The sequence below is a fragment of the Meleagris gallopavo genome, chromosome 17, assembly GCF_000146605.3.
Source record: "Meleagris gallopavo isolate NT-WF06-2002-E0010 breed Aviagen turkey brand Nicholas breeding stock chromosome 17, Turkey_5.1, whole genome shotgun sequence".
In the NCBI taxonomy this organism is placed as follows: domain Eukaryota; kingdom Metazoa; phylum Chordata; class Aves; order Galliformes; family Phasianidae; genus Meleagris; species Meleagris gallopavo.
In genome coordinates this window covers 6903295-6930717 of record NC_015027.2, presented here as the reverse complement: position 1 = coordinate 6930717, position 27423 = coordinate 6903295, and the positions used below count along the sequence as shown (strand labels likewise).

The 27423-nt window shown below is 47.7% G+C and overlaps 1 protein-coding gene across 2 annotated transcripts; it reads left to right on the top strand.

Annotated features, from left to right (window-relative positions):
- Positions 1-11144: 11144 nt before the first annotated feature.
- Positions 11145-24604, top strand: CABP1 (calcium binding protein 1). 2 transcript variants are annotated; one of them, XM_003211062.4, is made up of 7 exons: positions 11145-11459; positions 16065-16235; positions 19724-19754; positions 20408-20551; positions 21773-21882; positions 22292-22439; positions 23963-24604. In XM_003211062.4, the coding sequence occupies exons 1-7, from the start codon at positions 11415-11417 to the stop codon at positions 23986-23988; spliced, it is 675 nt and encodes a 224-aa protein (XP_003211110.1). In that variant the 5' UTR covers positions 11145-11414; the 3' UTR covers positions 23989-24604. The 2 variants fall into 2 exon arrangements, with proteins under 2 accessions (XP_003211110.1, XP_003211109.1); XM_003211061.4 differs by lacking the exon at positions 16065-16235 and having other exon boundaries at positions 11151-11459.
- Positions 24605-27423: the final 2819 nt, after the last annotated feature.

The window sequence follows — 27423 nt, the reverse complement described above, 5'->3', positions numbered from 1 at the left end:
AGCCGTGCTTGGCCAACCGCCGGGGGAAGAAGTTGCGGCTCTGCCTGGTGAGGTTGAGAGTCGGGGAAGCGATTTTTAAAAAAATTTTTTATTTCCTCAAAAAAAAGATATTTACTTATTAGATTCTATCTCTCTGGCTCCCCGCCTTGCTTTGCTGTATTTGTTTACATCTCCTTATGGTACATTTCTGTACAATCAGCATATGAATCATTTCTGATGGCAGAAGCTGTCAGGAGAAGGTAGTGGGGAGGATGACAAAAAAATCCTGACCCAATTCCGAAGCCTTCCCAATCACTATGTTAGGATGGAACAGATGCTTTCGGTGTTTGCGAGCGCTTTCGGTACAAAGCTGTCATTTTTAGCTGCTTCTGGTAGTGGATTTACCCGGCAGGGCTACTACCCTTTAAAAATGAAAAGGCAGAGGGAAACTGGCTTGAAATTTTCTTTTAGAGCTGTTTAGGGATGTTACCGGGAGATGTAATCTCCAGGAAGATTAATGTAACTGCAATCTCCCAGAAGCACAATTATAGGTACAAGCCAGCAGCCTGGGTGGCAGCTCTGGAAGTGATCGATTAAGCCAGAATTAGGATTTGTGGGTTTCCTTCTCGTTTTTGTGTGTTTTATTTTATTTATTTATTTATTTATTTCAAAGTGGATTTGGGAGGCTTTTCAGAATGCCCTTTCAAATCAAGATTATGGAGAGAACAAGGAGAATTTTTATGATTTAAGGGAAGGACGTGACACACCTCTCCCTGTTCAGTCTGCTGTCAGGATTGTCTACTTCTGTTCATCTTGACTTCTCTAGAGAAATATCAAACCTCAGCTGTTTTTAGTAGCTCTGCATCCTCACTAACAGTCTGCTGCATATGAGAGTTACAATTGTGTTTACTCAGAATGAGACAGAGATGTACCAGAAATAGACGAACATTCTGTAGCAGCAATAAGAAGGGCCTTGTGAGTGCTGTGGTGCCCAGCTGGGTCACAGCAAATGATACTGTTTGAAAATCTGTGGGCTCAGAAATCCATGGGCTCAGTGCTGCCTCATAGTTCCGAGGAACATGAAGATGCATCTGAGAACAGGTTTGAAGTCTGAGGAGCTGTCTGTCCCCAGAGTGCCAGGAACACCGACAGCTCCGGGCTCCTCCCCACAGTCCTTACCTGAGCAGCACCTTTTTTCCTGCATTGCTGCTTGCATTCCAGTGCCAGGAGACACTTCCAAGCACCATAAACTTAGCAAAAATTAATTCTGGCCTCAAACAGTGCAACTTAGAGAAAAGAGACAGATTCTAGCTTTTGGTCTTCCGCTCACTACATAGCAACAGCACTGAGAAACAATCACCAACACCTTCATTTGTAGCATAATATTATTTATTCCCATTCCCCCCCTGTATTCATCTCTCACTTTCTTTGAAGTAACTGTGAGAAAGCAACCATCTAGCGGGGGATTTAGGAGTGGGATGCAGTAGGACTGTTCAGGGATTTGTGTATGGAAGCAGGGGAGCTGCAATATGGGATGTGCAAAGAGCTGTATACTGGAAGAGAGATGTGAAGATTTTTTTTGTAGCGGTATCGAATCCTCAGCTGAATAAAAGCTGTAGGATCAGAACTGGAAAATTCTCTCATGGAAATGAATGATGGAGATGTTGTTATTGTGAGTGGACAAATAACTGCTGCGCGTTGTGTAGAAGTGTGAGGGATATCTCAGGGCACAGAAGGACTCCCACCTGCAGGAGCCCTGGTTGGAGCCAGGGCTGAGCTGTGGTCACAGGCACAGAAGTGCCCCAGACTGCAGCATGAGGCTGCAGGTGCTGTAACAGCAGCCTGCTTCGTGCTGCAATTAGAAGAGAGCAAGAGCTCAGAAGACGATTCATTTAATCCAAAAACTTCTTTCCAGCCCACACAGCCCACTGTGCAACAGTTAAAACAGTAATTTTGCAGTACATGTAAGGAGGGAAGCACAGCGATGCGCGTCTGCAGCTGTGATCCAGCAGCACTGGCATGTCTTGTCCCAGCTCTACAGACGTGGAACACCATCCTTGTTCCAGCATGGTGCGGATGCAGGCACCACGGAGGTACAGTCAGATCTGCAGAAGACATTGCAGGGATGACTTCACAGAGGATGTCATTGCAGTAAGAGCAAAAAGGAGCAGTCTGGAACCACAGGATTTTGTCTGAGGGAGACAGATTTGTAACTGTGCAGGAAAAAGACAGAGTGAAGGCAGAAGTGCCCTGTTTACATAACTGGCACAGCAATATAGTGCACTGTGGGTGTGTATTCCAGGAGAATGCTAAGATACAGCCAGGATACAGGATGCGGTGCTATTTTATTAATTGGGCTCATGCGATATCGGTTGTAATATCATAGAACAGTCATACTCATTTAGGGCATCCCAGCGTTACACGAATTAACAAACATAGGGGCATGTGATGATGCATTAATATAAGCCAGGATGTCGTCTCAGCCTGATGAAACGTTCCCCCGCCGGCTCGGAGAGGCAGCAGCAGCAGCAAAGCTGTGGAGTTTGCAGCAGGTGAGCGTGCGGTGCCGCACAGCACCGAGCAGAGGAACGCAGCACTGACAGCACAGCAACGTGGTAATGTGATCCTGTGCAGAAGAGAGATGTGATACTGGTGCCATGCGGCAGGAGTTTGGCAGTGCACGGATGTGGTAACAGTGTGGTGTTGTAGCTTGACAGAAGAGTTTAGCGGTCTAATGAAGCAGTAATACAATATTCCAGATGGGAGCTGTTCTGTACGGCGGTGATCACTTTTGGCATGATATTAGCAAAGGGTTGTGCCAGCCTGACAGCACCATCCCATTGCAGCAGAAGGCAGCAAGGGAGGTGTTGTCACTGTGCTGCCCTTCTGATGGCACGGCCGTGAGTTAGCGCAGGGACATTGCCACCAAGTGACACAGCGACTGCGCGCCGTGTGAGTACAGGCTGGTTGTGCCTCACGTGTGGCAGCGGGACAGCAGCGGTGGCTCAGGCCAGCAGTGAGAGCTGGGCAGTGACTCAATGATGCGGCTGGTGGGAGATCCCTGTGATCATGCAGCAAAATGGGATAGTGGCACGAAAAGGAGTGTGGGGAGGGAGATAGTTCCATTTTGGCCTGTGGCAGGAGGATGTCGGGGTCCAAGCAGTAAAGGAGAGTCATGTAGCAATAAGCATGCTGTCACTCCTGACACAGTCCTACAGAGCAGCCACAGGATGCGGTTTTGCAGCTCGGTATTTTGCAGATACCGAGTGGCAGCACAGCCCTAACAACAGGGAGCAGCAATACCTCATCCGCAGCCGTAGCAGTGAGGGGCAGCCCGGCTGCAGGACGGCGTTACTGATGTGACAGCAGCAGTGGGAGCAGCGCAGGGGCTGGGAGGGCAGTGCAGGGGCAGCAGGGACTGCGATGCAACAGTTCTGTGGCAGCACTCACAGGGCAGCACGACGCGGCAGCAGCACCTACAGTGCAGCTGTATTTTGGCACTTGGGCTCAATGGTGCAGGTACTGCGGCACAGGAATGCAGTGGTTCTGTGCTCTGTGCTCCTCCTGTGCCCCACAGTTGGCCTCGCCAGCACCTTTAAGAGAGCTTTTTTTGGCCCTTGCTATGCAATATTAACTTGCAAGCGATCCTGCCATGTGAGACCTGACTGGCTTCAGAGCTCTTTAGCTTTCACACCCTGTCTGCCTGTTAAATTTTTCAGTGAAGTGATTCTCCAACAGTTTTCTGTCAATTGCTTCTGGTAGCATGGGGATCAGAGGGGTCAAATAATGCCACGGGGAATCATTAAATATTTACGTACTTCTGCTGTTAGCACTGTGGCCAAAGGGGCTTTTGTATTTCTATTTGTACAGGCAGTTAAAAGCCACTCCTGTCTGCACCACTTCCCATTCCTCTTATGATGTCAGTGTCCAAAGTACCATTAAAGTAGGGAAGGTATCTTTGTGCATCTCTCAAATCATTTTTCTATTCTTGCCCTGCTTGATCTTCCTTTACTCATGGGCTTTAGTTAATTCTAACGGGTCCTAATGGACCCAGGAGCTAACCAGCATGATGGAAGTGGCCGCTTTGGGCCAGGACGTGTCCCCACACTGCGGGGGAAGCTGGAGCAAGGCACATTCTCTGAACCACATGGGAGTGGATCGGGAGAATGCACCTTGTCCAGCCTTGCTGGTTGACCTTGATCCCTCAAATGGCTCCAGCTTCATTTGATTCCAATGAGAGTTTTGCTGCATCAGGACCGAGCGTGGAACTCAGCCAGCAGAGAGCCCTGGGAGTCTCTTGCTGCTGAGGGGAGCGGCATTACTGTGATGGAAGCTTAACAGCTGCCCCCAGGTGTTAACAGCGAGGTGTGTGTTGTGTGCTGGGCCAGCACTGGGAAATATGGGATGAAGCATTCATTGTGGGATAGCAGAGGTGAAGGTGAAATGGTTTGCAGGTTCTTGTATGCTGTGCTACACCATATTGCATGGCAAGTGCAGCAGTGATGTGACAAGGCTCATGGCAAACTAAGGACAGCTACTCATAGCTGTTCATTTGTAATATTAAATCAGTGGAGTAATTTGGAATGATTTTTTTTTTCCTGTGGTTCAAACTGATTGGCAACCTCAGCGATGCTGACCCGACTGTGTAATCTTTGCTTACTGATACTGAACTGGGGTGTGCAGGTTAGAAGTGACAAAATCCAGAAGAAACACCGCATTCCCTCCCCCTGCTTCCCTTCCTCTTTTTCAGGCATCTCTGAGAACTCAGAGACAACCCCAGACATGCCCTCAAGGTGCTCTGCCCCATCCTGCCATGCCCCATGTCACTGCTGTGCTCCCGCTGTTTGTGTGGGATGCACTCTGCCAGCCAGGCTCTTGCCTTTGGGAGCCCCTTCCCTGGTGCTGGGGTCCTGGGCCTGGCCATGCAGGTGTGCTGGAGCAGGATGGAGCCCAGTGGAGAATGGCACGTCCTGCTGAGCAGCAGGCAGCTGTTTGCAGTGCTCCGGGTGCCTGCATACATCTCGTACAGCTTCTGTGCTTCCTGCTCTGCATGTGCTGGCACAGCCCGTGTCTGTGCATGTAGGATGACATAAAGAGCCTTTGTATAAATGTCCTGTCTGTACCAACAGTCTGTCCGCATGCAGCTGCTGATAAATGTGTGCGACCACACAAGCACTCTGTGCATACATATGTTCCTGTGCTTAAAACCAACCAGAGCACGTGGACATCTCTGCCTGCTGATACCCACCATACCTGACAAGGTACGTCTCATGAGTTTTCCATAGTGATGGACACGGACACAGAAGAACACTGTTCTGTTTCAGCACATCCACTCAGCTCCCCACTTGCTCAACTTGGAGAGGAACTTATCACGTTTATTGCTTCTAAAAAGCTGGAGGGATGGGAGCCAGCCATGGGGAATCACTGAAGGGCAGTGCTGCCTGCTTGCAGTGGATCTGCCAGTAAACATTAATCTTTGTCAATGATTTACTTTTTAAACAAATGTATTTTAAAAGGATATGGAAAGACATCAAAATAAAACCAAGCTAAAGGAACATTCATTAAATATTAAATTCATGAAATATACAGCAGCATGAGCTCATGCACTGAAAGCACAGCCTTCTGGTTGGATTCAGCTTATCTTTTGAGAGAATAAAATCTTTCAATAATGAATTAGCCATCATTTAAATTAGTCCACTGTGCATTCCACCGATCTATAGTGTCTTGATTTTTGTTTGATGCAGTTTTGGGTTTGAACAAAGTGTCGGGAAAGAACTGCTTTAGATGGAGTGAATGGGCTGCAGGCTTGGCAGCTGTGTTAGCTGTGGCCCATTCTAGCGTTGCAGCTTCAGTAGCTGGTTTTCCCCAGTGAGTCCATGTGTGGTATAGTGGTATTGATTTCCAATAACAAGCAGCTATATGATATGCATCCAGTAAAAGATGCTTAGCCAACTTTGGGTTCCCTTTTTAATAATCCTCTGACATTCCTGTGACCTTAGAGAGCAACAGCAGTGCCCATGAACTTGAGTAATCCTCCAATTTCAGTCGAATGCCCCTCTTAGAAATATAGACTAACAGTGGTCATGCCTTCTATGGTCATGTTTCATTTTTTTTAGTAGTTCTCTGCACCAGCATAAGACCACAAGCTCAATACTATGTATAAATTAAGTCATTAACAATATTCTAATCTCTATTCTATCCATTCCTCCCTTAGAGTACTTTGCACCTTGCATCTTTGGAAAGAATATATAGCATTGCTTCATCCCACACAGATGAAATAAACTCTCTGCTCTTGGAAGGAAGCAGGCAACCATGTAACTTTGTGAGGCATCATGTCACAACAGTCGAAGGCAGGAAGCAGAAAACCGCCAACAGCCCCACTGTGCTCTGCTGAAATAACACAGAAGGATTTTAGGTGGTTTGTGACCAGCTGCATTTAAACCTAGCTGGAGGTCTTCTACTGGGATATGCAGTTTGATCCTTCCAAAGGTGCTGTCAGATCCTTGTTTAGAATAGAAGTGAGACAGACCTCTGTCTCTCACGTGTCCCTGCAGGTTTGGTTTGCAGTGTTTGGTTATTGATTGCCAGGGCTCTGCTCATCTGATAACCAACCACGCTTCCTGCAGCACCTCAGCGTGCCAGTCACATACTGACCACTCCTGTCCCCTTTTCCTTTGAAAGAGGTGAAGGATCCAGGGCACAATTAGCTGCTTCTGCAGCAGTCCCAGACAGAGAGTGATTCACAGTTCTCCTATTCTTGAGCAAAGGAAAGGGACCACATAAGGTTTGTTTTAAACCATCCTTGTACTGAATATACGTGGCAAACTGTTATAGCAACTTCTGGGCTGTCAAGCTTGTACTTGTCTTTTTGTAGCCCATTGAAAAGCAAAAAATAGCTGCAACACACTGTGCTCTGACCAGCACATCTTCTGTGCAGGGACTTGGAAGGTGGGTTAGTGCAAAATAGGTGCATCAGGTCTGCATGGAAGGTGGCAGGAGTTTGGCACACTCTCATCTCTTTTAATCTAATGTGGGACACAGCTAGCTAATTACAGACAAAGCTGGTCTCGACAGAAGCTGACAGTCCAGGGTTTGTTACCTTGAGAGGGATGGAAAACATTCTTGCTCTTTTTAATAACCCTTCTGTTGTTTGTGATTGAATATGATCCAATTGCTCTAATGGAGGAGAATATTATGCACAGCATGAGTCAGCAACGCTTTCCTTCTGGAACAGCTGACAGCAAAGAAAGTTCCCAAACTCTCTGCAGAAATATTCCTCCCCCCAGATGAGGATATGGGCTGCATCTGCCAATACCTGCTGGTGCTGCCTTTTGAGATGGACCTGTGCTTAAGGTTCATTCGAGGTTAGAAGTCAAATTCAGTATGCAGCAGAAGCACTTGGGAGCTTGATGCAGACAAAATGGAAGCCAGTCACAGAAGTTTGGAATTCCAGTGGCTAGGAGCTTTGAAGCAGCGTTTGTGGCAGCACTGGCAAGAGAAAGTTGTTGACACATCCAAATGCTATGGCACATTTGAGGTCATTCAATAAGCAAGGGTGGGTTGCTTCTTGTAAAATACAAGATCTATAACCATCGAGTGAATCTCCTCAGAGATCACCCCTTCCCACTTAGTGAGATTGCCCTTTGCAGTGTTTTTGTGTTGTGTCACAAGCAACAACCTGATCTACCATTCCAGCAAGTGAAAGTCATGTACTGAAACGAGTCTTCCTGTACAAATCTGTGCTTCCATTGGAAAGATTTGCCAAGCAAAGTTGCAGTCTGATGAGCAGTCCCAAGTTTTGAATTGATTTTTGTTCTTTGCTGTAGCAGTTAGGTATCTGCTATCACTGGATAAAGTCTCTGACAGCTACCAAGTGATAAACCATGGAGGGATCCAACATTTTGCTATGGAAAGAGTGTTTGTACCAGTGGGATCAGTCTGAAGTATAGCACTGCTGCTTTTTAAAGAATTCAAAGATACTAAACCACCCAGATCACTCCCTGTTCGGTGCCAAGACATCCATCCTCCTCCATGCTCTGTGCTAAGGTCAGTCAGCGTGCCAAACTCTTCTTGCTTGTAAGCTCACTTAGTGCCAAACTACATCCACAAAGATTTCTGCCCTTCTTGTGGTCTTCGGAGGAAAGAGAGGAATTCAGGCGCATAGACAAGTCGTGCATTTCACAAAGTTCCTACTAATTTTTAGAAAGTTCACAACAGGGACCCAGACCATAAAAGAACAGTGTGATTGCCACAAAGAACAGTGTGGGAAAGCCAGTATACATGCATGTGCAGCCCTCCCACACGCACCCTGACTACCCCAGATATAGGCATGCCCACAGATCAGCACCTACACACAAATGCTTTTGACACACTTATTCTCAGCATCCTGTTCTCTTACAGCAGCCTCAGTTGGAGGAAGGGAGAAAATATGTTCCTTCTAACCTAATCTTCTAATGACCTTTCTGCTAACCCCACTTTCCTGCATATCTCTAAGCTGCTGTGGTGGTGACGGGAACAAGATTCCAACGATTTTCCTCCAAAATCTCAGCAGGGTCAGTCTGTTAGATTGTGATGTGCTGCCCAGTTGTTCTTAAGAGATTCAGGGTAAATAAGAAGATAAGAAAATTGTTTACGATTATATCTCTCAGGCCCCTTGTGGCTCTGCCAGAGTTCTTGCAGAGTCAAAGGACTGTGAATATGTGATTCGATGTACATGGGCTCCCGTCACCTCTTCCCTTCCTGGACCACGAGCAACCTTCCAAGCCTGGTGGGTGATTTCTGTACCCTCTTTGCTTTGCATTTCCTATAACTGCCTGCAACTGCAGGGAAGAAAAGTAGGTGAGCAGGCAGCTGAAGTAATTTTCTGTTAGCTGGTACATAATGCTCCAGTACAAGCTAATACTTATGAGGTGACCATCTCAACTTTTGTTGAGAGGCACTTACTGTAAGACACGCTCAGTGTTTCTCTTTCATTGCTATCCCCAGCAATGTGGGGCTGCCGTGGATTCTCCTGGCTCCTTTGCTCCAAGAAGAAGAGGAAAGGGGCACTTCTCGATTGCAGGGCATTCCTGGCCTCTGCTGCCTGTCACAGGGAGATTCATTCTTGGCAGTGAGGCGATGCTCTCTTCTCTCTCTGGAATTGGAGTCATTTGTCTTGGGCAGGGGCTCAGGCGCCTTGCTTGCTGTGTGGCAGCTCCTGCTCGAGGGAGACACGCACTTCGTCAATAAACAAGGAGCCTGGAGAATGGTTCCAAGTGACAGAGGACATTATTATTGACTGGCACGTTGATTGAGGGTAGGTCAACCTTCTATTAGCTGCTTTAAGAGGGGAAAGAGAAAAGGAGCTGAAGACAGCAGCCCTGAGAGGAGCTGGGAGTTTCAGCATCCTCCTGCAGTGTCTCCTGCTGCAAGGGCCCAGGGCTGGCACAGCCCATGAGGAGTGACTGTGCATTTCCCTCGCGTCAGGGATCTTCCAGCCTTGACAAGAGGTGGCAGGGCCAGTTTGCTTTGCGGGAGGTGTGCTCTGATGTGCAGATTTCCAGATCAGAGCTTCCCCACCCCCTCTGTCCCTCTCTCTGCTTGCCCTGCACACAATGGGTGTCTTCCAGTCTGACTTTCAAGGGCCTGGGGGCCTTTGGGCACCTCCTCCCCAGTTGTGCAGTGAAGAATACCCTGAGGGAACCTGAAAAGAAGCTGTTCCTCTTCTTTCCCTCTTGGGAAGAGTGAGAGCAAGGAAGAGTGAGAGGCACTGTCCCACATTGCTGTGCACTTCTGGCTGTGACTGGAACTGGAGAAGCTGTTGGCTCTTGTCGTAGCTGCATTCCTAAACTAATTTCCTCACATGGAAGAAGCCTCTAAACTCTAAAATAACTGTTGGTGCACCTTACAGTCATACTTAATGCCACAGCACCATCAGGATGGAGGCAGAATTAAGCCCTGCTTTGTCATGACAGCGATAGCTCATCCTTCTCTGTCCTAGAGCCTTACAGCTGTTGGGAGAGTGAGTGGCTTCTGCACAAAGAAAGCACTGTTAAAGTGCTCAGTCCATGAGTTGGTCTTTGCAGAACCTTTTGTTTGGAACCATGCTTGCAAAGGAAGTTGTGACATTTTTCAGCTGAACATCTGAGCATCCAACAAGCCTGCTGCAGAGACAAGCGATAGGATCATTGCCAGCCTTCTTGAAGGAGGAAATTCTTCATGGCATTGCATGTGGAGCTGCGACCTCGGTGGCTTCATGGCTAAGGATGCATTCACTGTCCTGTTCAGGTCCTGTTGCCTGGGGGTGATGGTGAGTTTTTTCTTGAAATTTAAACCTCCTTTTGGACTGAATGCTCCAATGCTCAGCCTGAGAACAAAGGAAAAGGTATGGGGGACCCATCCCTTTTCTTTCAGAAAGGATTCTGTTGTCAAACAGGCGTAAAGCCCAGATTCAGAGCTAGTTCTAGGTTTAGGAGCCCCTTCTTTATCCCAGAATTAAGGTGTTTGGAAATAGAATGGATGGATCTGATGTCCAAAATCTTTGCTTCACATCACCCGGCCTGGGGCCATTCAGATTTCTGGTTCAGGTGTGAGCTCATCTATGGTAGTGCAGGAAAACCTGCAGTTGCTTTCTACTTGCAGAAAGCTGGAAAAACTTTATTGTAAGACTGGTTCAAGATCTCTCCGTTGTGGTTAAAAATTACTGTCCTGGGGCTGAGAGCATTGGAGGGATCCTGGACTGCTGCCTCCCGGCTTGCTTCCACTGTGGCAGGAAAAGATTGAGGGACTTGTGGGTCTGCTAGTCTTTATAAGCTGAAACAGGTCCCACCCAGCTAAATGGTCCATTTCTGCTCCAAAACGAGCTCTGCACTCTGCTCCAAGCCCCTAAGTGGATTGCCTTCTGGCCAGCCTAGCTTTCTGGTGATTGAAAAGCGGAGAGGAGTCAGAAGGGGGGTGGGGAGGGTTGCGGTGTTCAGAGGCTGTGTGTACCCAAACTAGCTGGATTCGTTGAACTCATCACCGAAATCGCTTCTTGCAGTGCCTCTCTGTTTTAATTCTGCCTGAATCAGCCCTCTCCCATGAGTGAAACAATCTTGCCTGCAGATTGAGGGGGGTGGGAGGGATTTGAACATTAATCTGATGTAGATTATACATCCGCCTCCCTCTCTCCCCTTCTCACTCTCTCTCCCTCTCTCTCCCTCTTTCTGTCTGTTTCTCTCCCCTCCCTCTCCTTCCTGCTTCATCTCTTCAAGAAAGTGAACATAAAGTAAAAGCACGGAGAGAGAGAGGCAGAGAGAGAAAAAGCTCCCTGAAGAGGGAAGCCCCAGCAGCCAGTAGCTGTTTGGATTTGCCTTGCGCTGCCTTTCTTGCTTTGCTCCCAAGGAATACCTTTAATGGGATCATTTGCTTCAGTTCCTTTATAACCAAGTCCACCGGAAAGGCAGACTCAACATATTATGGGCAACTGTGTGAAGTCTCCACTGAGAAACCTCTCGAAAAAGGTATGTTCCCCGAATCAAAGTGCATTGTGCGTTTCCACCCCCACTTCTTGGGATGGGTGACGTCGTGGGCAGACGGGAAAGGGAGGTGGGAGAGACACAAGGATGTGTACAAAGGGTTCAGATCTCTGCAGGAATCTTTTCTGTAAGAGCTGCACGTGCAGGTGCAGCCACTAGAGCCTGGGATGCCACAACGTGAGCGTAAATCAGTGTGTGCACATGCATGCATGCAAGTAGGTGTGTGCCCCACTCCGTGGGTGTGTAGGTGACCACCTTTGTGCGTGCAGGTTTGTTCCTGTTGATGTGCACAACACACTGACGTGCACTGTCAGTGCATCTTAATGTACGTGTATACCTGTGAGTTTGTGTACGTGTGCACATGTGCTTCAACCACGAGGTGTCTGCATGTGTCTGGTTGTGTGTGTCGTTTCTCCTGGGAACACACATTCGTGGACATGTGAATGGGTGTGTGTTCATATGTATTCCTGTTGGTACTTAAAATAAGCACAATTAATGAGCATATCTGTATGTGTGTGTGTGTCCTTTATGTCTCTACATACTCAGAGGTTTGTGAGCAGGTGGCAGTGTTTGTTGTGTGTGTGCACGTGGGGAAGGTGTGTGACACACCTGTCCCTGCTTGTATGGCTGTGTGTGCCTCTGTCTCATAGTGCATGTCCTCACAGAAGTCTGCCTGTAGGCAGGCAGATGTTTTTATGTGTATCCATCCTTCCATACGCACATATTGCTGGTATGCATTTGGGTACAGAAGCATGCTTTTCTGCAATCTGTCCATGCCTTAGAGGTATGGACAGAGGCATTAGCTGCGTGTTCATGCGTTGTGTCACAGTCAGTATGGCCTGTGTGTGTGCTGCACTTCATATGCAAGCTGCCACACGTGCCTGTTAGGCTCAAGTCCACGAACTGCTCTGTGCTGAGGTTTTAAAATGATCCCAAGATGAATTAGATTCAGGAATTATTCTGCTCGTAGGGACCAGACTGCAGTGAGAACAATTTGTCCTAGTGGTAGTTCTTGTCTGACTGCAGAAGGTGTTGCAACACCGTGTACCTGTCAGCCACACAGCTCTTGCTTGGCATTGCTGAAAATCCAATAGCTCAGCGAAAAGCTGGTTGATTCACTCCTCATGAAGTTAGGCTAAGCATCTGAAATATTTAAATGAAGAGCTACATCTACAGAGACCTTGCTGGCAGCAAATGCCACTGCCATCGGGATGCTGCATGCAGGAGACCTTGCAGTGAGCAGAGCACTTCTCTGCTAGGGAGGGCTAAGTTGTGCCTCTTCTGTGTGGGAGCACGGTTTACTTGTTAGCAGCTGTAAACAAGGTCAGTAATGGCATAGCTGAGGCACGAAGGGCACAGCTGGGATACATGAGGAGGGAGTTCATCATCGAGCAGTTTGATGATGCCAAGACCAGTCCCTGGGTCAGGGTGACCTTCAGGAAGAGGCAGTAGGTGAGGCTTATCCAAATGTGCATCTGAAAGAAGAGCAGTTTGGCTGTTCCTAGGTTGCCTCCGACTTGCAATGAAAGGAGCTGGCTGCAGCTGTGCTCAACATGATCAAGGAAATTGCAATTAAAGTCTGAAGTGTGGCCGGGCTTCTTGAATCAAAATAGACTGAATAAACTCTGTGTGATCAGTCTTTTAGGTAATTTATGCTTTCATTCCTAAAAGCTGCTTCAAATACTGCACTTTAGAAGTGCTATTGAGAAGGCCTGAGAAGGCAGGACTAAAGAGAGGAAGTTAGGAAGCTGAGTTAGAGAATTCTCAGACTTCAGCCCAGCCTCAGGAACTAATCCTGAGATACCCTGGCGGCTGTGCTGTCCTCTAGGCTGTAACACATGTGGTTATAGCGGATACTTGGTAGGTCACTCATGCTGTACATCTTCATTTGGCTTTTTTGTGATCCTTGTCTTTTTTTCTCAGATTTTACCTGGGACAAACTCAGAGGAAACACAGTGAGGAAGATGAGGAGCTGGGCCCTGGGTGGTACAAAGTTATATTGGGAAGAAGTAATCGTTCTCTGCCTGCCACTCTCCTATGTCCTCACCCCACTCCTGTCTCCCTAAAGCTCCTTTGAATGTGAATGTCCTGGGACCACAGCACTACTTTGCTGTTAAGCCTGAACTACCAGGCACAGCTTTCTTATTGCTCTGATCTTCACCATGTGCTCCTGCCTCAGCGGGTGGAAACAGAGTTAAGATGATTAGGAGAATGGCTTAGGAATCTGAAGGCCTTTTGCTCATAATATCCATTCCTGAGGGAAAGCTGTTGGAGGGACATTACCTGCTCATGCTTTTCTTGCACTTCACTGAAATGGTAACGAGGGACTGTAGATGATGTGTGTGCGAAAGCTGAACTTGGGTAACAGGATTTATTCTCTTCAATATGTGACTTCAACCAGAAAGCTGGCGACTCTTTCCAGGCGCTGGCTGGCCTGGTCAGGGACTCATCCTTGTCTGTTTGGTGATGATGTTCAGGCTTCTGTCTCCCAGTGCTGGCAGGCAGCAGGCTTGCTTTCCCCAGGGACTCTGCTGGCCAGCCTGGTGCCTTTCTACCCTCAGTGGTGATGAAGAGGCACCTCTGGACCTGGTGCTCAGCAAAGACCCTCTGGCATGCAGACCCTGTCCTTTCCTTGTGTTTTCCTTGTTGTGCATGTTGCCTTCCCCCTCTAACAGGCAGCTGACATTGCTTTGCTCCCCTATCACAGCTTTCCTCCTGGCTCTGCCTGGATAAAGGAGGAGTGTGGTAGAGGGAATGCTTTCAGGAGAAACCTGGGAGGCTGCTAGGCAGAGGGAATCCTGCCTGGAGCTGCCAGGCAGGGCAGGAGCCCCTGCAGGTGTCTCACTAAGAGACCTGGCGCTGGGTGTCTGGCCAGCTCTTCACTGCTCCTGGCAACTGCTTCACCAAACTGGCAATATTTACACACACAGGAAAATAATGGGATGATCATCCTTCAGTACTGCCGAGTGAATTGGCAGGAAGCTCAATTAACTGGAAGGGTCAGAAAACAAGGATTAGGTGCAGGCTATGGGTCCTTTGGTCTTTCATCTATCTTCACTGGAATGAAATGCAGAACTGATGTGGGCTATTTTAAGTGAGCCGTATTATTTGCAATACTAAACTGAAAAAATATGCCAAGAATAAAAGCTGGTAATTTTTGAAATGACATTGTGCTGATGTCACGAAGCTATGCAGCTCAACACAGATGCCATGATATTTAGCTGAGCTGGTAATATGCCAGTTGTGGATGGATGCTCATCTTTTAGGTTTTTAAGGACAAATGTCCTATGTGTCACACTTAATTGGAGACAGATTTTTACCTTTTCCATGACTGCAATGAAAATGCTTTTCTGCTTGATGATTTTCTTTCTTCGCAGCTTGCTTTTGTTTTGATGCTTAATATTCACATGACATTATACATGAGCAGATTGGTGTAAGACCATAAAAATGCAAACAACGAGCCATGTGTGCGAGGCAATAGCACACGGTAGACACAGCAAGTAGATACAATGGGTTTGGATAAGTGTGAAAAAGGTGTGTGTGTGTGTATGTGTGTGTGTGTGTGATGCTTTAGCCTGAAAAAGCACCTCAGGCTTTAAGGAAAGGGTTAATGGAGGAGACAGTGACAATTGACAGCATCTCTGATCACCCCTGGGAACACTGGCTGTAAAAGTAGTCATTCCTGAAGAGGAATCTGATGTATGATTAATGTTTATTCTATAAAACCAAGGGTCCTGTGGGTTGTGCTGGCTTTTTATAGCTGCATGGGAATATCAGGATGTTTTTTGCAGAGCCAGGGAAATGCATTTCTATAAAAGGAAAGCAGTGCCTCCTTATAAAATCCAGTGCTGGATTCTGTTCTGGAGCCCTAGCTTAGCAGGACGTGCACTTACAAAAATGTGCAAATGCAAACAGACAAAATTGTTGTGCTTGTGACTGCTCTCCACTTGGAAACATAAGCAGTGAGAAGAGGTCAGTGCAGTAACTGCCTGAAACCTCGAGGATATAACTAATTAGCACTGGAACAAGGAGTGTGAGCCCGCTGCTGGCAGAGCCACCTGATGCCCTAAAAGGCCTTTTGATAAAACTACATCGTGCGTGATGCTGGCTGATGAAACGTAAAGCGGAGCCAGAGTGTCTGGGGAGGCCCTGCCTCGCCTCCTGGGGAGGCCTTGGCCAACACAGCTCTGCCAGCAGCTCTGCCCAGGGCATGCGTCCCGTTGTGCCGGGCTGTGCTTGGCCTTCGCAGCTCACTTGAGGAATCATTAACTCTGGAGCCGGCAGTGGGAGCTCAGCCCTTTGGGCTCTCTCTGGGTAGATGTGAGAGTTGAGAGTTTGATGTCGTTTCAAAGCGAAATTCTCTCGGTTGGCTGTACTTCTATCAGCTTTTGAAAGCGAACTGCTGGACTTACTGCTTCTATGCAGCCCATAATAGATCAGTGGGGGGGACGCAGCGTGGACCAGATGAAGGAAATTTAGCAATAATGGCTCTGCGAGGCGGTTCAGTAAATCTTCAGAGGAAAGGCTGGGTGAGACAGGGAGGTAACATCCTCTGTTGTGTTGTTTGCTTGCTGCTGGTTGGCTGGGAAGATCCGCCATGAGGAGAAGACGTGCTATAAGGCTGTCCAGACGAGCGAAGAGGGGCCATCGGAGTACCAGGGTCCGCTCATGGTGCTGGCCCAGAACTGCGCCGTCATGCACAACCTGCTGGGGCCAGCATGCATCTTCCTGAGGAAGGGCTTCGCAGAAAACAGGCAGCCTGTACGTAAGTTACACCCTGCCGGGCGAGACACGCACTAAGCCACGTGGACCTGAGCCAGGGATGCGGGGCTGCCCATGTGCTCCGTGTGCGTGGAGCTCTGTAACCCCCGGCCCTGGGCCTCGAGCATCCCGGCTCCAGCTCCAGCAAATGCAATCACAAGCAAATGTCTAACCTGAAGGATGTGCAAAGATATCCCTGTGCCTGAACACCAAGTCAGGGGGATTCTAAAAGCGCAGCTGTGAAAAATAGATCAAAGCCTAAACTCAAGCAGATGAAGTTCCATGGATTTAGGAGAAGAATTTAGGACCTCGGGTCTTGCACAATCAGATGGACTCCAGGGGAGTCCGGTATTCAAAGCTGTTGTTCCAGCAGGACGTCCACCTCACATTCCCGGAGGCTCAGATTAGCATTTAGGGCTAAATAGTTGCTTTCATGCAAATCAGGGCATCCATATTGGGAACAAGCTGTCCCACAGAGATGCCCGTATTTGTTACTGTTGCTGTCAGCTCACAGCAAGCATGCTAATACAAGCAGAAACGAGCATGCATCTGCCTCCTTGCAGAAGCCCAAATGTAGTCTCTCATACACTCTTATACGCAGCCTGACACTGCAGCATTCCCAGCCAAAGAAACCAAAGAACATCAGTCTGTCCTCATGTTGGTAAATAGTGCCAGACGGCCAAATGCTATTGCCAGTACATACAGATAGATAACAAAAACACATCTATCCGCTCAGTCACACCTATTTGTGACTGCGTTCATGTGCATCTGCGCATAAACAATGAAAAAATATATTTGTATATAAATTCAAATGTAGACATGTGGACATGTTAAAAATACAGGGACATGCACCTCGATATCATATCTTTTCAAGAAGTGATGTGTGTTTTTGCACATAAAGTTCGATTCTGACAACAATGTATTTAAAGACATGCACAAAGAAGCCTGATGCGTGAGGATGTGCAATGTTACATACCAACCCAGTGCATTTCATATTCTTCTGATAAAACAAAACTCACCCCAGTTACCCGACAGGGCTTTCTTGCCCCTCTAGGAAATGCCTTACATGGTTCTGCACTGACACAGTTATGTACAGCTGGAGGAGACATCTAGATCTTTATTTCCAAAACCTCATTTTCAACCGACATCCCAAAAAAGAACTGCAGTCAGTCATTATTGATCAAAGGGATTTTGTTCTTAATCTTCAACCACTAAGTGATCACATTCCTTAAGTCAGTTCATTAAAACACGAGGTGTGACAGTGTGACACCAGCACACGGACTGGCAGTGGCACGGACAGAGCTCCCACTGTAGGAAACGGGCCCAGCTCCTCGCAGAAGGCTCAGGCTGACAGGTAGCCATGCTCAGCCCTGCAAACTCAGCGTACCCTAAGATATTTCCAAAATAGGATTAGCAATGTCTCTGCCCTGTTGTAGAATAAATGCATCTGATAAACAGCTTTATTTTTACTGACTCTCTAGACCAACTGGATTTACTGTGCATGGAACAGAAATAAATGAGAGTAAGACCATTATGTAAAATGGACTTTCTGAGGGTCACCTCTGCTCATGTCTAGATCTAAACTCTGAACAGTTGTATTCCTCTTTCCATATGTTCTCCAAAAGCATTAGAGTGATTCAGCCCATTTCTTCTCGAGCTATTTTCCTCCTTTATCTTTTTTTTTTTTTTTCTAAATTCTTTTCTCAAATTTAAACCAGAAAACCTCTCCGTGACGTTAGTTACCACTTGAGTCACATTTTTGGAGGGACGCAAGCCCTCCTCCTCCTTTTGCATTCGCAGCCTGTGGCTCTGATGATAGAATCTGCATGTGCAAAGATATGCTTGGAGCCCTGCAAACGCGAATGCCTCGGTGCGTGGAATTAGAGCTGAAGCCCTCATTTCTGACACGTGTTGGTCATGTTGCTTGCAACGTGGTGAGTGGGAGGAGGACGGGCTTGTGATGACTGCGCTGGAGGAAGGCCTGGGCCCGTCCTCAGGCACTCTCACAAGACAGCAGTTCTGCGGCTGTCGGTACCACGGTGGCAACCACAGCCCTGCAGCTGCTGCTGCAGCACCCCGGGGAGCAACGTGTGTGAGCTCTTTGCAGTGAGGTGCACGCGGTGTCGGTGCTGCCCACAGCGGTTCTCATCTGCTGCTTTATCTGAGGCAGGAGGGCAATAAAGCCTCCTGCATCCGGTACGTGGGGGGGTTGGACTGCTTTATTGCTTGGTGTTAATGAAAGCAGAACAAATGGGATGACATGTTTGAAAATACCAGGTCTGTGAAGGATGAAGCTGCAGAGCCAGCATGCTCTGACTGCTCCATCCAGCGCAGAGATGCCTCTGGGAAGGTTATGAGTGGCAAGCTGGTCACTGCTCTGGCACAGCCCCTTTTGCATAGACGTAAACCAGCGTGTGTCCTAGTTTGCTGTGCACTCTGAGCAGCCGCCATTAGTTTCCAGAGGAGCCTGTGGTTACATAGCAAAGGATCATCCTTCTCAAACTGTTCAAGGGCACTGTCTCCGGGGACGTGTGGTGAGACTGCAGGACACCTGGAAGGCAAGGAGAAACTCCTCATGGCTGAGGGGAAAAGCCGAGAGTCAGACGACAAAAGAGATTGCTTTTCTGTGTTTCCAAATTCTCTGATGATTTGGATTTGCCTGGGAGCCATGAGAGGAATTAGAAAGGGCATTTAAACCAGAAAGCAGTGCATTTCCATGCTCGTCTCTTCTTCTTGATGCAGTGTTGGAATTTTCTTATGCTTTTATATATCCTCCCCCTTCTTCCAAGAAATTCAAATTGGATGTTGCAGTGTTTCCTGAACATGGTGAATCCTTGTCCTGTTTTGTTTGTAGATGACCTTGAGGATGTATATGTTGTGTGTCTGCCTTCTTGCCTGGTTCCAAAGTGCTTGTGTGAGGCTGGGGGGAAGGGGAGAGCTCCTGTCTTCCTGGGGTGACTGACTGTAGGAGATGGCATGGGGGCATTGGCTGGAGGATTGCTCCTGGCTGTCCTTGTCCCACTAGCAGGACAGGGATCAGGCAGGGATCCAAGCAGACAGTGCTGTAGCTTCTGGTGGCAGGAGCATCTTCCAGTTATTTTGATCCAGCTATTTCAACGGGAGCTGCAGTAGGTAGGAAATACAATCAGAGCTCTAGAGCAGCTGCTCCAGGACTTGTGCTGGGGAATGACGCAAGGAGCCCTGTGATACTCACAGCACTGTCAGGTGGGGATGCCACATGCAGGGCTTATGCTGGCCCAGGTTTCTTCTGCTTGGGGGAATATCCTTCATGGCCCTGTCCAGCAGATGGGATGGAGAGGGGCTGTCACAAAAAAGCTAGGTAGATGGTATTAAACATGTCATCACCTTCTTGTTTCTTCTCTTGCTTTCTGGCTTGTCCCCAAAACTGTTTGCCCCAACAAGTGCTGTTTTGAAATTTTGTCTGTGGCAAGCAAATGACTTAAACGTAGTGTGTTCTGTTTTTGCAGGATAGAGAACTGCGTCCAGAAGAAATTGAAGGTAAAACTTGTCGCTCCTTCTGTGTCACCTTTCTCTCTGTCCGGTAAAAACATGCTGGCTGGCCGTTCCACGTTGGCCCCCAGGGGGTAAAATAATTTGGGCAAATTGCTGGAATAATTCCTGGAGAGCCTGGCAAAATAAATAATATGTAAAACTGCAACAGTGCTGACTATAAAGGAATTTACAGGTAATGCAGCGTGAGGAGGATAAATGAGGTAAAGGGAGATGGGCTGTCAGAGAACTGCTGTACACCCGGCTCCCACAGGAAGTATTGCAGAGCATGACAAAGTGGTTTGGCTTTAAGGAAGATCATCCTTGCAGTCAGGACTATAGAATATAGTGCATGGGTGAAAGATGGAAAAACTTACTACTTCCAGTTTCTTTTGGGAGTGCAGTTTAAGAGAGATCAGTCCGTGATAATTCAAGGCCTCTGCAGTCAAAGCATGCTTTCTTGTAATGAACGGGTCAGCAATGTTGCTAATAGAAGAGTTTAACATTACTCCAGTCACTGCTTCTTCATAGGGATATATGCTAGGAAAGTATGTATCTTGGAGAGTCAGGCCTCATAAAGTGCTGCTTCTAGGGAAGTTTCTTGGAAAAAGTATTTCAGGCTGTCACTGACAATATCATTCTTTTTGGATCCACTCCTGCAGAATTAAGAGAAGCCTTTAAGGAGTTTGATAAAGACAAGGATGGGTTTATTAACTGCAGGGACCTGGGGAACTGCATGCGAACAATGGGCTACATGCCTACTGAAATGGAGCTCATAGAACTCTCCCAGCAGATCAACATGAACTGTGAGTAATATCCACCCATCTGTACCTTCCTGTGGCTGCTGTGCCCTGTATCACTGCTTTGGGCTGCTTCAGTCTCTTGTTTCCATTCTTTTTTTTTTTTTTTTGTCTTCTTTTTCTTTCCCTTCCCTTTTTCATTCTCGTGTTTTGCTCCCTACCATTTCTCTGTTCAGTTGTGGTCCCAAGCACTTGATGTGCTGGTTTTTTTTGGTTTACTAAAAGAATGGACTGTTTGGACTGTGTTTTGTGTGAGCAACATAAGGAATAGCTGTCCACCATGCTTAAATCTTTCAGCTGCCCTTGATTTGGACAGTCAGACATTAGTGTGCACGTTATGGATGTCATCACACTGAAGCTGGTGTCAGATGGCATCATACTAAAGAAGGAGATGGGGAAGATGGAGATGCTTTGGTCAGAATGGGTGGTGGATGGGCTGTTCTGTCTGCTCTGGGTGTTTGTGCATTGGCAGTATGCCTGCAGATGGTCTGTGAGCTGTGCTGATGGAGTCGAGGCAAAATGTTGCAGATCTGTCTGATGCACTGTGATTGTTTATGCCCTTTGTCTTACACCACTGGTTTTTGTCACCACTTGTCTGCAGCAGTGTAGGATGTTACCCTTACCCAGGTGGGAAAATGAATATTCTGTGCATGTTATTTTTGACATAGACCTGTGTAGAAAAGAGAAGGGACCAGAAGTAGTTGTAACATATACGACCGTTCACACATAAAGAACAGCTGATAGCTATAGCACTCAAGTGGTTAGGAACTGGAGAGTGTTACTGCCAGCTTTCAGATAGAGGACAGACAAGAAAAAGGATAAATATGATGAATAAACAGTTGGACATACATCAGCCACAGCTGCATGCCCGGACCATGCAGGAACATCATGCTGTGCCATTGCCGTACCCATTGGCACAGGTACAGCAGAGGGTTGCTATAAGCTGTAGTAGGATCAAGCCTTTAATTCTTGGTACATGATGCCATAAGGATGTGACAGTCTGTGGCAGCATAGGATGAAGTAGCTTGGGCTCATTCTACCTATCCTACAATCCAGGAAATACAAGACACTGTAAAAGTACCTGTGCTTTTCTTTCCACTGTCCTGCACTTTCCGTGCTTTGCTGCTGGGAGAACCAAGCCCTCTGGGGCATGCTGAAGTGCAAAGGGACTGCTCAGCTTGGCTAACAAATTGAGTTCTTACACACAATCTTTCATCTTATCCCAAGTGGGCGGCCATGTGGATTTTGAAGATTTCGTTGAGCTGATGGGACCAAAGCTGCTGGCAGAAACTGCAGACATGATTGGTGTAAAAGAGCTCCGTGATGCCTTCAGAGAGGTGAGTGCTTCTTATCGTGTGGCCTCAGAGAGGTGAGTGACAGGAGACAGGAAAGAGAGAAGATCTAGAGGGAAGAAAAGAGGAGGAGAGAGCAGCAGAGTGGAATACTGAGAAAAAGCCAACCAGGCATGAAACAAGGGAAGAGCAGAGAAAAACACTCAGATAAGGGATCTCTTGAGGAAAGGAAGAGGAAAGCTGGTGCAGACACGGTAGTGGTGAGAGGTTTTTGAGGAGAAAAGGCAGACTGAATCTAGACCAAAGGGAATGTGAAGGAGGAAAAAGAGGGACACAAAAGGCATGCAGAAAAAATAGGGCACTCAAGAGCAGGGCAGTACGAAGTCCAACCCAATGCAAGATCCATTTCCCTTAACTGTATTTCCCCTGCTGGTATTTTTTCATGTACTTACAGTTTGACACTAATGGTGATGGGGAGATCAGCACCAGTGAGCTGCGAGAAGCCATGAAGAAGCTTCTAGGGCAGCAGGTGGGTCATCGGGATATTGAAGAGATCATCCGGGACGTGGATCTGAATGGAGACGGGCGTGTTGACTTTGAAGGTGAGAAGGGATGAATGCTCCCTGTCCATCTGCTATCGTGTGAGTCAGAGTTTCAGCTTGGAGGTGGAAGCAGAAAGGAAGATCTGCATGCTCTGAGTCCAGATATCTGAAGTACAGAGCAAAAAAAAGAAATAATTCCTTAGCTGAGTATTTGTTTGTGTATCCTTCTTGTGCTGCATCACTATTTCAATCAGGTCTCCGCTGTTCTAGCATAGCAAGAGATATGTCCTGTCACAGAGAAAGAGCTTCTGCTGCTCGTATGCAGTGCCAGACTTCATTTTAGGGGGCATTTTCTTTCCATTCAATCTATTGCAAGAGCTGTGAGGAGGCTGGTGTAGGTTTGGAGATTGCATTGCACCCTTCATTTCCTCTGGCTCACCTTACCGTCTGGTTTTATAGAGATTTTGTTTCTGTACCTTTATCCCAGAAGTTGGTCACATGCTAGTTGTGTCAGTAACACTGTTGATATCTGATCTAGAGGGGTCACGTTTAATCCTAGAGAGAATTCATTTCTTCTCCCACTTCCCATGCCTGTAGGAGTTGGAAAGAGTAAGATTGGTTATGGTACTATCCTGGCCATTAGGCATGGCAGGAGTAATGTTAATAGAGCTCAGGGTTCCTGGTAAGGAAAGCAGTTGCTATCATCAGACAATTAAGCATATGTAAGAGTTGGAAGGCACAAGAACATGGCAGGCTGCTTGTTTTCCTAATGCAGTCGTTCTAATGCACTGATTACCTGACAGTAGCTCTCCTTGTTCCCCGCAGCTAAATTATGTTAGACAGTTAAAATACATGAAATACTAGTATCATTTTCTCAGTGAGTTACTGCTTTAGTTGTCAAAGGACAGCTCCATCAACAGAAAAAGAGAAGCCAAGGCGGTAATTTCCACTGCCCTCCTCTTTGTGGTTATTAATTTCCGGTCAGTTCAAGTGTAGTATGAAAACACATTTATATTTGATGGCATCTGCACTCGATTTTAACTCTTGTAATTGACTTCACAAGCTGCAGGGTGGTGAAGAAATAGATCCAGGATATCCTTCCAGTTAATCTGTATCTTCAAAAACAAGTAATCCATCAAAGCAAACTTTTCTCTACAAATAAATACTGGTACCTACCAAAACATTAGTGCTCTCCAGCACTGGGGCTCCTGCAAGTGGCAGGCTTGCTAAGGACTTGTACTGTCATCCCAAGGCTACAAACCAGCCTGCTCTGAAATTACAGTGAAAGGAGGTAACATTTGCAATAATTTGTTCCAGGGAGTTGCTTGTGCAAACAAGGCTGTGCTCTGGGAAGGATCAGAGGAAATGAACTGCCCTGCTAAGGGGATCATATTACCTTACCTAACACAAGGATTAAAGCCTGTTTTGTGTGAGCTCCTCAGGGCCACTCATGGTATGGCACTAACCTACTGGCAGCGTGTGGAGCCCCAGTGTCACCCTGGCTGTGTATCTCCATGAAATGAGAGCTGGGTTGGACTAGGGATGTTTTCTGCTTCAGGGCTGTCTTTTCTTGTTGGTTGCAGAGTTTGTTCGCATGATGTCCCGTTGAAGATTATTCTCAGCTAAAGAAAAATCAGCACCTTAGAGAGGGCAGAAGAGGACCTAGATGGAGCATCTAGCCCCGATGTTCCCACAAGAAGGTTTATCGGCTGGCTGCAAATGGGACATTGCAAGATGACCTGCTGCTCCTCCCTCACGGTGGTCCCCATGCCCCTCCACCCTTTCACACTGTGAAAGACTTACAACTTCCTACAACTGGAACCATTCCTTTGAGATGATTGCAGGAAACTGCAGAGCCAGGACTTGCCATGATGCTTTCATGGGTTATTTGCAACTTTAGACTTCTCCTCCCCAGCTTTATTCTCCCACCAGCTGCTGCAAAGCAAGAGCAGGAGACATCCTCTTGGCTTGGTGGATGAGAGCAAAGCCATTGGAACTGGTGGCAGCCTCAGGGCGTGCTCTGCACTTCTTGGTTTCCCTTGGTGAACCCTGTCTGTGTTTGCTGTCTATGTGTGTGTGTCTATCTGTGTGAGTTATTTATGCTTCCTCAGCACAAATTTGCATCTCCCGTGGTTATGTTTACCAAAAGTAAATTCAAATACATGTCTTGTGGGGGGAAAGCGATAAATATGCACGCTGAAATGATGTGGAGCGTGGATGTCCATGTGAGAGACGGTGGTGGGGCTGGGTGGGAAGGGCTGTGGCAGATACACACCCTGGCATCTGCACCAGGATTCAGGTCCAGTCCTGGCTGGGGGACAGGGAGACCTTGCCAGCCACAAAGCCTGAAGCCAGGCTCTGCCCTCCCTGCTGCTGGCCCCACCTCTCCACCCCACTTGCAATGGGGCAAGTGAGAGCTCCTGCAGCCCCGGAGTGAGGAGCAATGGGAGGAATTGGCATCAGGTGAGGCAGCCGTATCTACCCTCCCATTTTTGGACCATTTCAAAGCTGACTGTCAACGTATGCACAGTGAAGGACTGTGCTGTGGGGCTGTTGTAACTGTAGGTGCTGAGGATTGGCCAGGAGCCCCGTGGACTCCTTGTGCGGTGGGGCCCCATTCTCCAGCTTGATCACACTTGCGAATCCTGCATTTCTGCAGCAGTGACCATGGCAGCAGCTTCCACACCCTGCCTGCTGCTTCCAGACACACCAGTCCTTGTCCTCCTCCTTTCCCCAAGCTGCTCACAACCTCCTGCTCCCTTTTCCTACCCCGCAGGACCTGCAGTTATCCCTTTTCTCTGTGCAGAGGCTCTGTCGTGAATCACCAGGATGAATGCCTGCTTGGCTTCAAAAGACATCATGATTGCCATAGGTTTCTCAGTGCAACTGGGAGCTGTTTTCTTCCGCTGCCTACTTCCTCCACATTGGAGATTAGAGACTAATATCCTTCTGCTTTCTTCATCACAGATCTCTCACTTCCCAAGTTCCCTCTCGCGTTATTATCAGGGTCCACAAATCCACATCCCAAAGGGGGATTTTCTCTTCTGCTTTCCTGTTGCTGTGCCAACTAGCATAGTTGCAGCAATGACTAAAACCCAGCAGTAGAAGAACCGTGCTTTTTGTATGTGCATGTAACAGTGTTTGCACAAGCACATGCACTGGCCTAGGTTTGTGTGCATAGACAAAACAGAGAATGCAAGTAGGTACCTGGCAGTGCAGCAAAAAAAGTTTATTTGCAAGTGGGTGTATGCAGACTCTGCATCTGTTTCTGTTTATCGTTGTAGCTGGTCATCTTAGAAATGTGTGTCTGAGCTGAGAAATTGGAAAATGTGTATTTACAGACCTCTTTATTGGCACAGCAGCTGTATTGGGCTTAGGGGAGGGTAAGAGTGATAAACTGCACAGAGTCCAGAGTCCTGGGGTGCCGTGTTTGTGCTTAGGATAATACTGCAGAGGAGTCAGACCTGTTCAGGCTTGCGTCTGCATGCAGATGTGCTTTACTTACATTGGAGCCCACTGAAGGAGAAGCATTTATGTGTATGCTGAGAGGATGGATTTGCTACTAGCCTGTGTGCCACAGTGACTGGCTGGCTGCAGGGACCAGCAATAACCCAGCATGAGCCCTGTGCTGGAGCTAGCATGGAGAAACCCAGCAGGCATTGATGGGAAGAGGAGCAGTGGCCACTTGAACCAACAAGTTGCTCTGCTCACAGCAGCAGACTGCAAGACGCAGCCTTAGTTTATTTAAAATAATAAATGTATTTCTGGAGGCTGCAGTGATTTGCACTGCACAGGATCGCCCCCAAGCACAGCATCATGGTGGATGGAGATGTTCCCTGCTAACTTACATGGATTCCTGTGTCTGCAACTTGGCAGGGCTGTATGTGTCTTCCCCAGAAGCACTGGGGTGCTGGCATGGGGTAGGGATGGCCATAGGGCACCTTTGTGCCATTGGAGTCCTGGAGCCACAGCTGCTTTCTAGGAAAGCTAAGCCTCTGCCAAATGACCTCTAGCTCTTTCCTGCCAGGTCTTACCGTGATACATCAAACAGGTCAGACAGGGCAAGTCTCCAAGCATTCATTTTTGTCCTACCACAAGCTCTTGCTGATTTTGTTTGCATAACAAAACCCAAATAATCCCAGGGAGTTTTCTTATTTTCTTGTGCTGGCAGGGCCAGAGATTAAAGCTCCAATTTAAATAATCTAATTCCAGAGATAATCTTTTTGCTCTCATCTTCAAACTCCTATTAGGGAGCCTTCCAAATAGCTCCAGACAACAAGGCAGAGCAGGTCCCTCCAGGCACACCAGACCCACGCAGTTTGCTTGGATCTGGCCCGGCAGTGAGGCTGGCTGATATTGACCTCTCAGATCTCTCTTCTCTGTTGCAGCCACAAGATCTGTTTCTGCCCCACATTCCCCCATCACTACTTTTAGATATCCTGAATCCTGATCTCTTTTTCCTGTAGGAAACGGCTAATACCCAAAACACACGTCCCACACGTGGATCAGCAGGGCTGCAGACCAGGTGGGCCTAATTCCCAGGTGGGAGTTATTTCAGCACAGCTGCCAGGTGACACGGAGATCAAGGGGCCGGGCCGACAACTCTGAGCCTTTCACTTGTAGGTTAATGGTTTAAACCCCACCTGAACTGAGGGACTGGGAAGCTCAGTGGATTAGCAGCAGCATACAGAGCCTCTGGGGTGCAATCCAGACCATCAGTGACTGCAGGCAGCAATTACGTAGCAGCAGTGTGGGACATCACGGGTGCAGGTCATCACAGCACACCCACCTTGCTCTGCTGGTGGCAGGACAAGTGCTCCTCCTGCCCCATCTCACCCCCTGCTCCGCTAATCCCTCTTGCTTCAAGCTAGCTCGCTAATTATCGGCAAATCATCAGCCAGGTTAGTTACTGGCACATGCTCTGGCAGTAGGTGTCGCAACGCTCAGCGCCTCGCTAGCTAATACGGCTGAGCCCTCAGACGGAAGGGAAGCAGAGCACTAAAGAGCCGCTGCCCGCCCCCCTTCACCACCGCTCTGCTCCGCC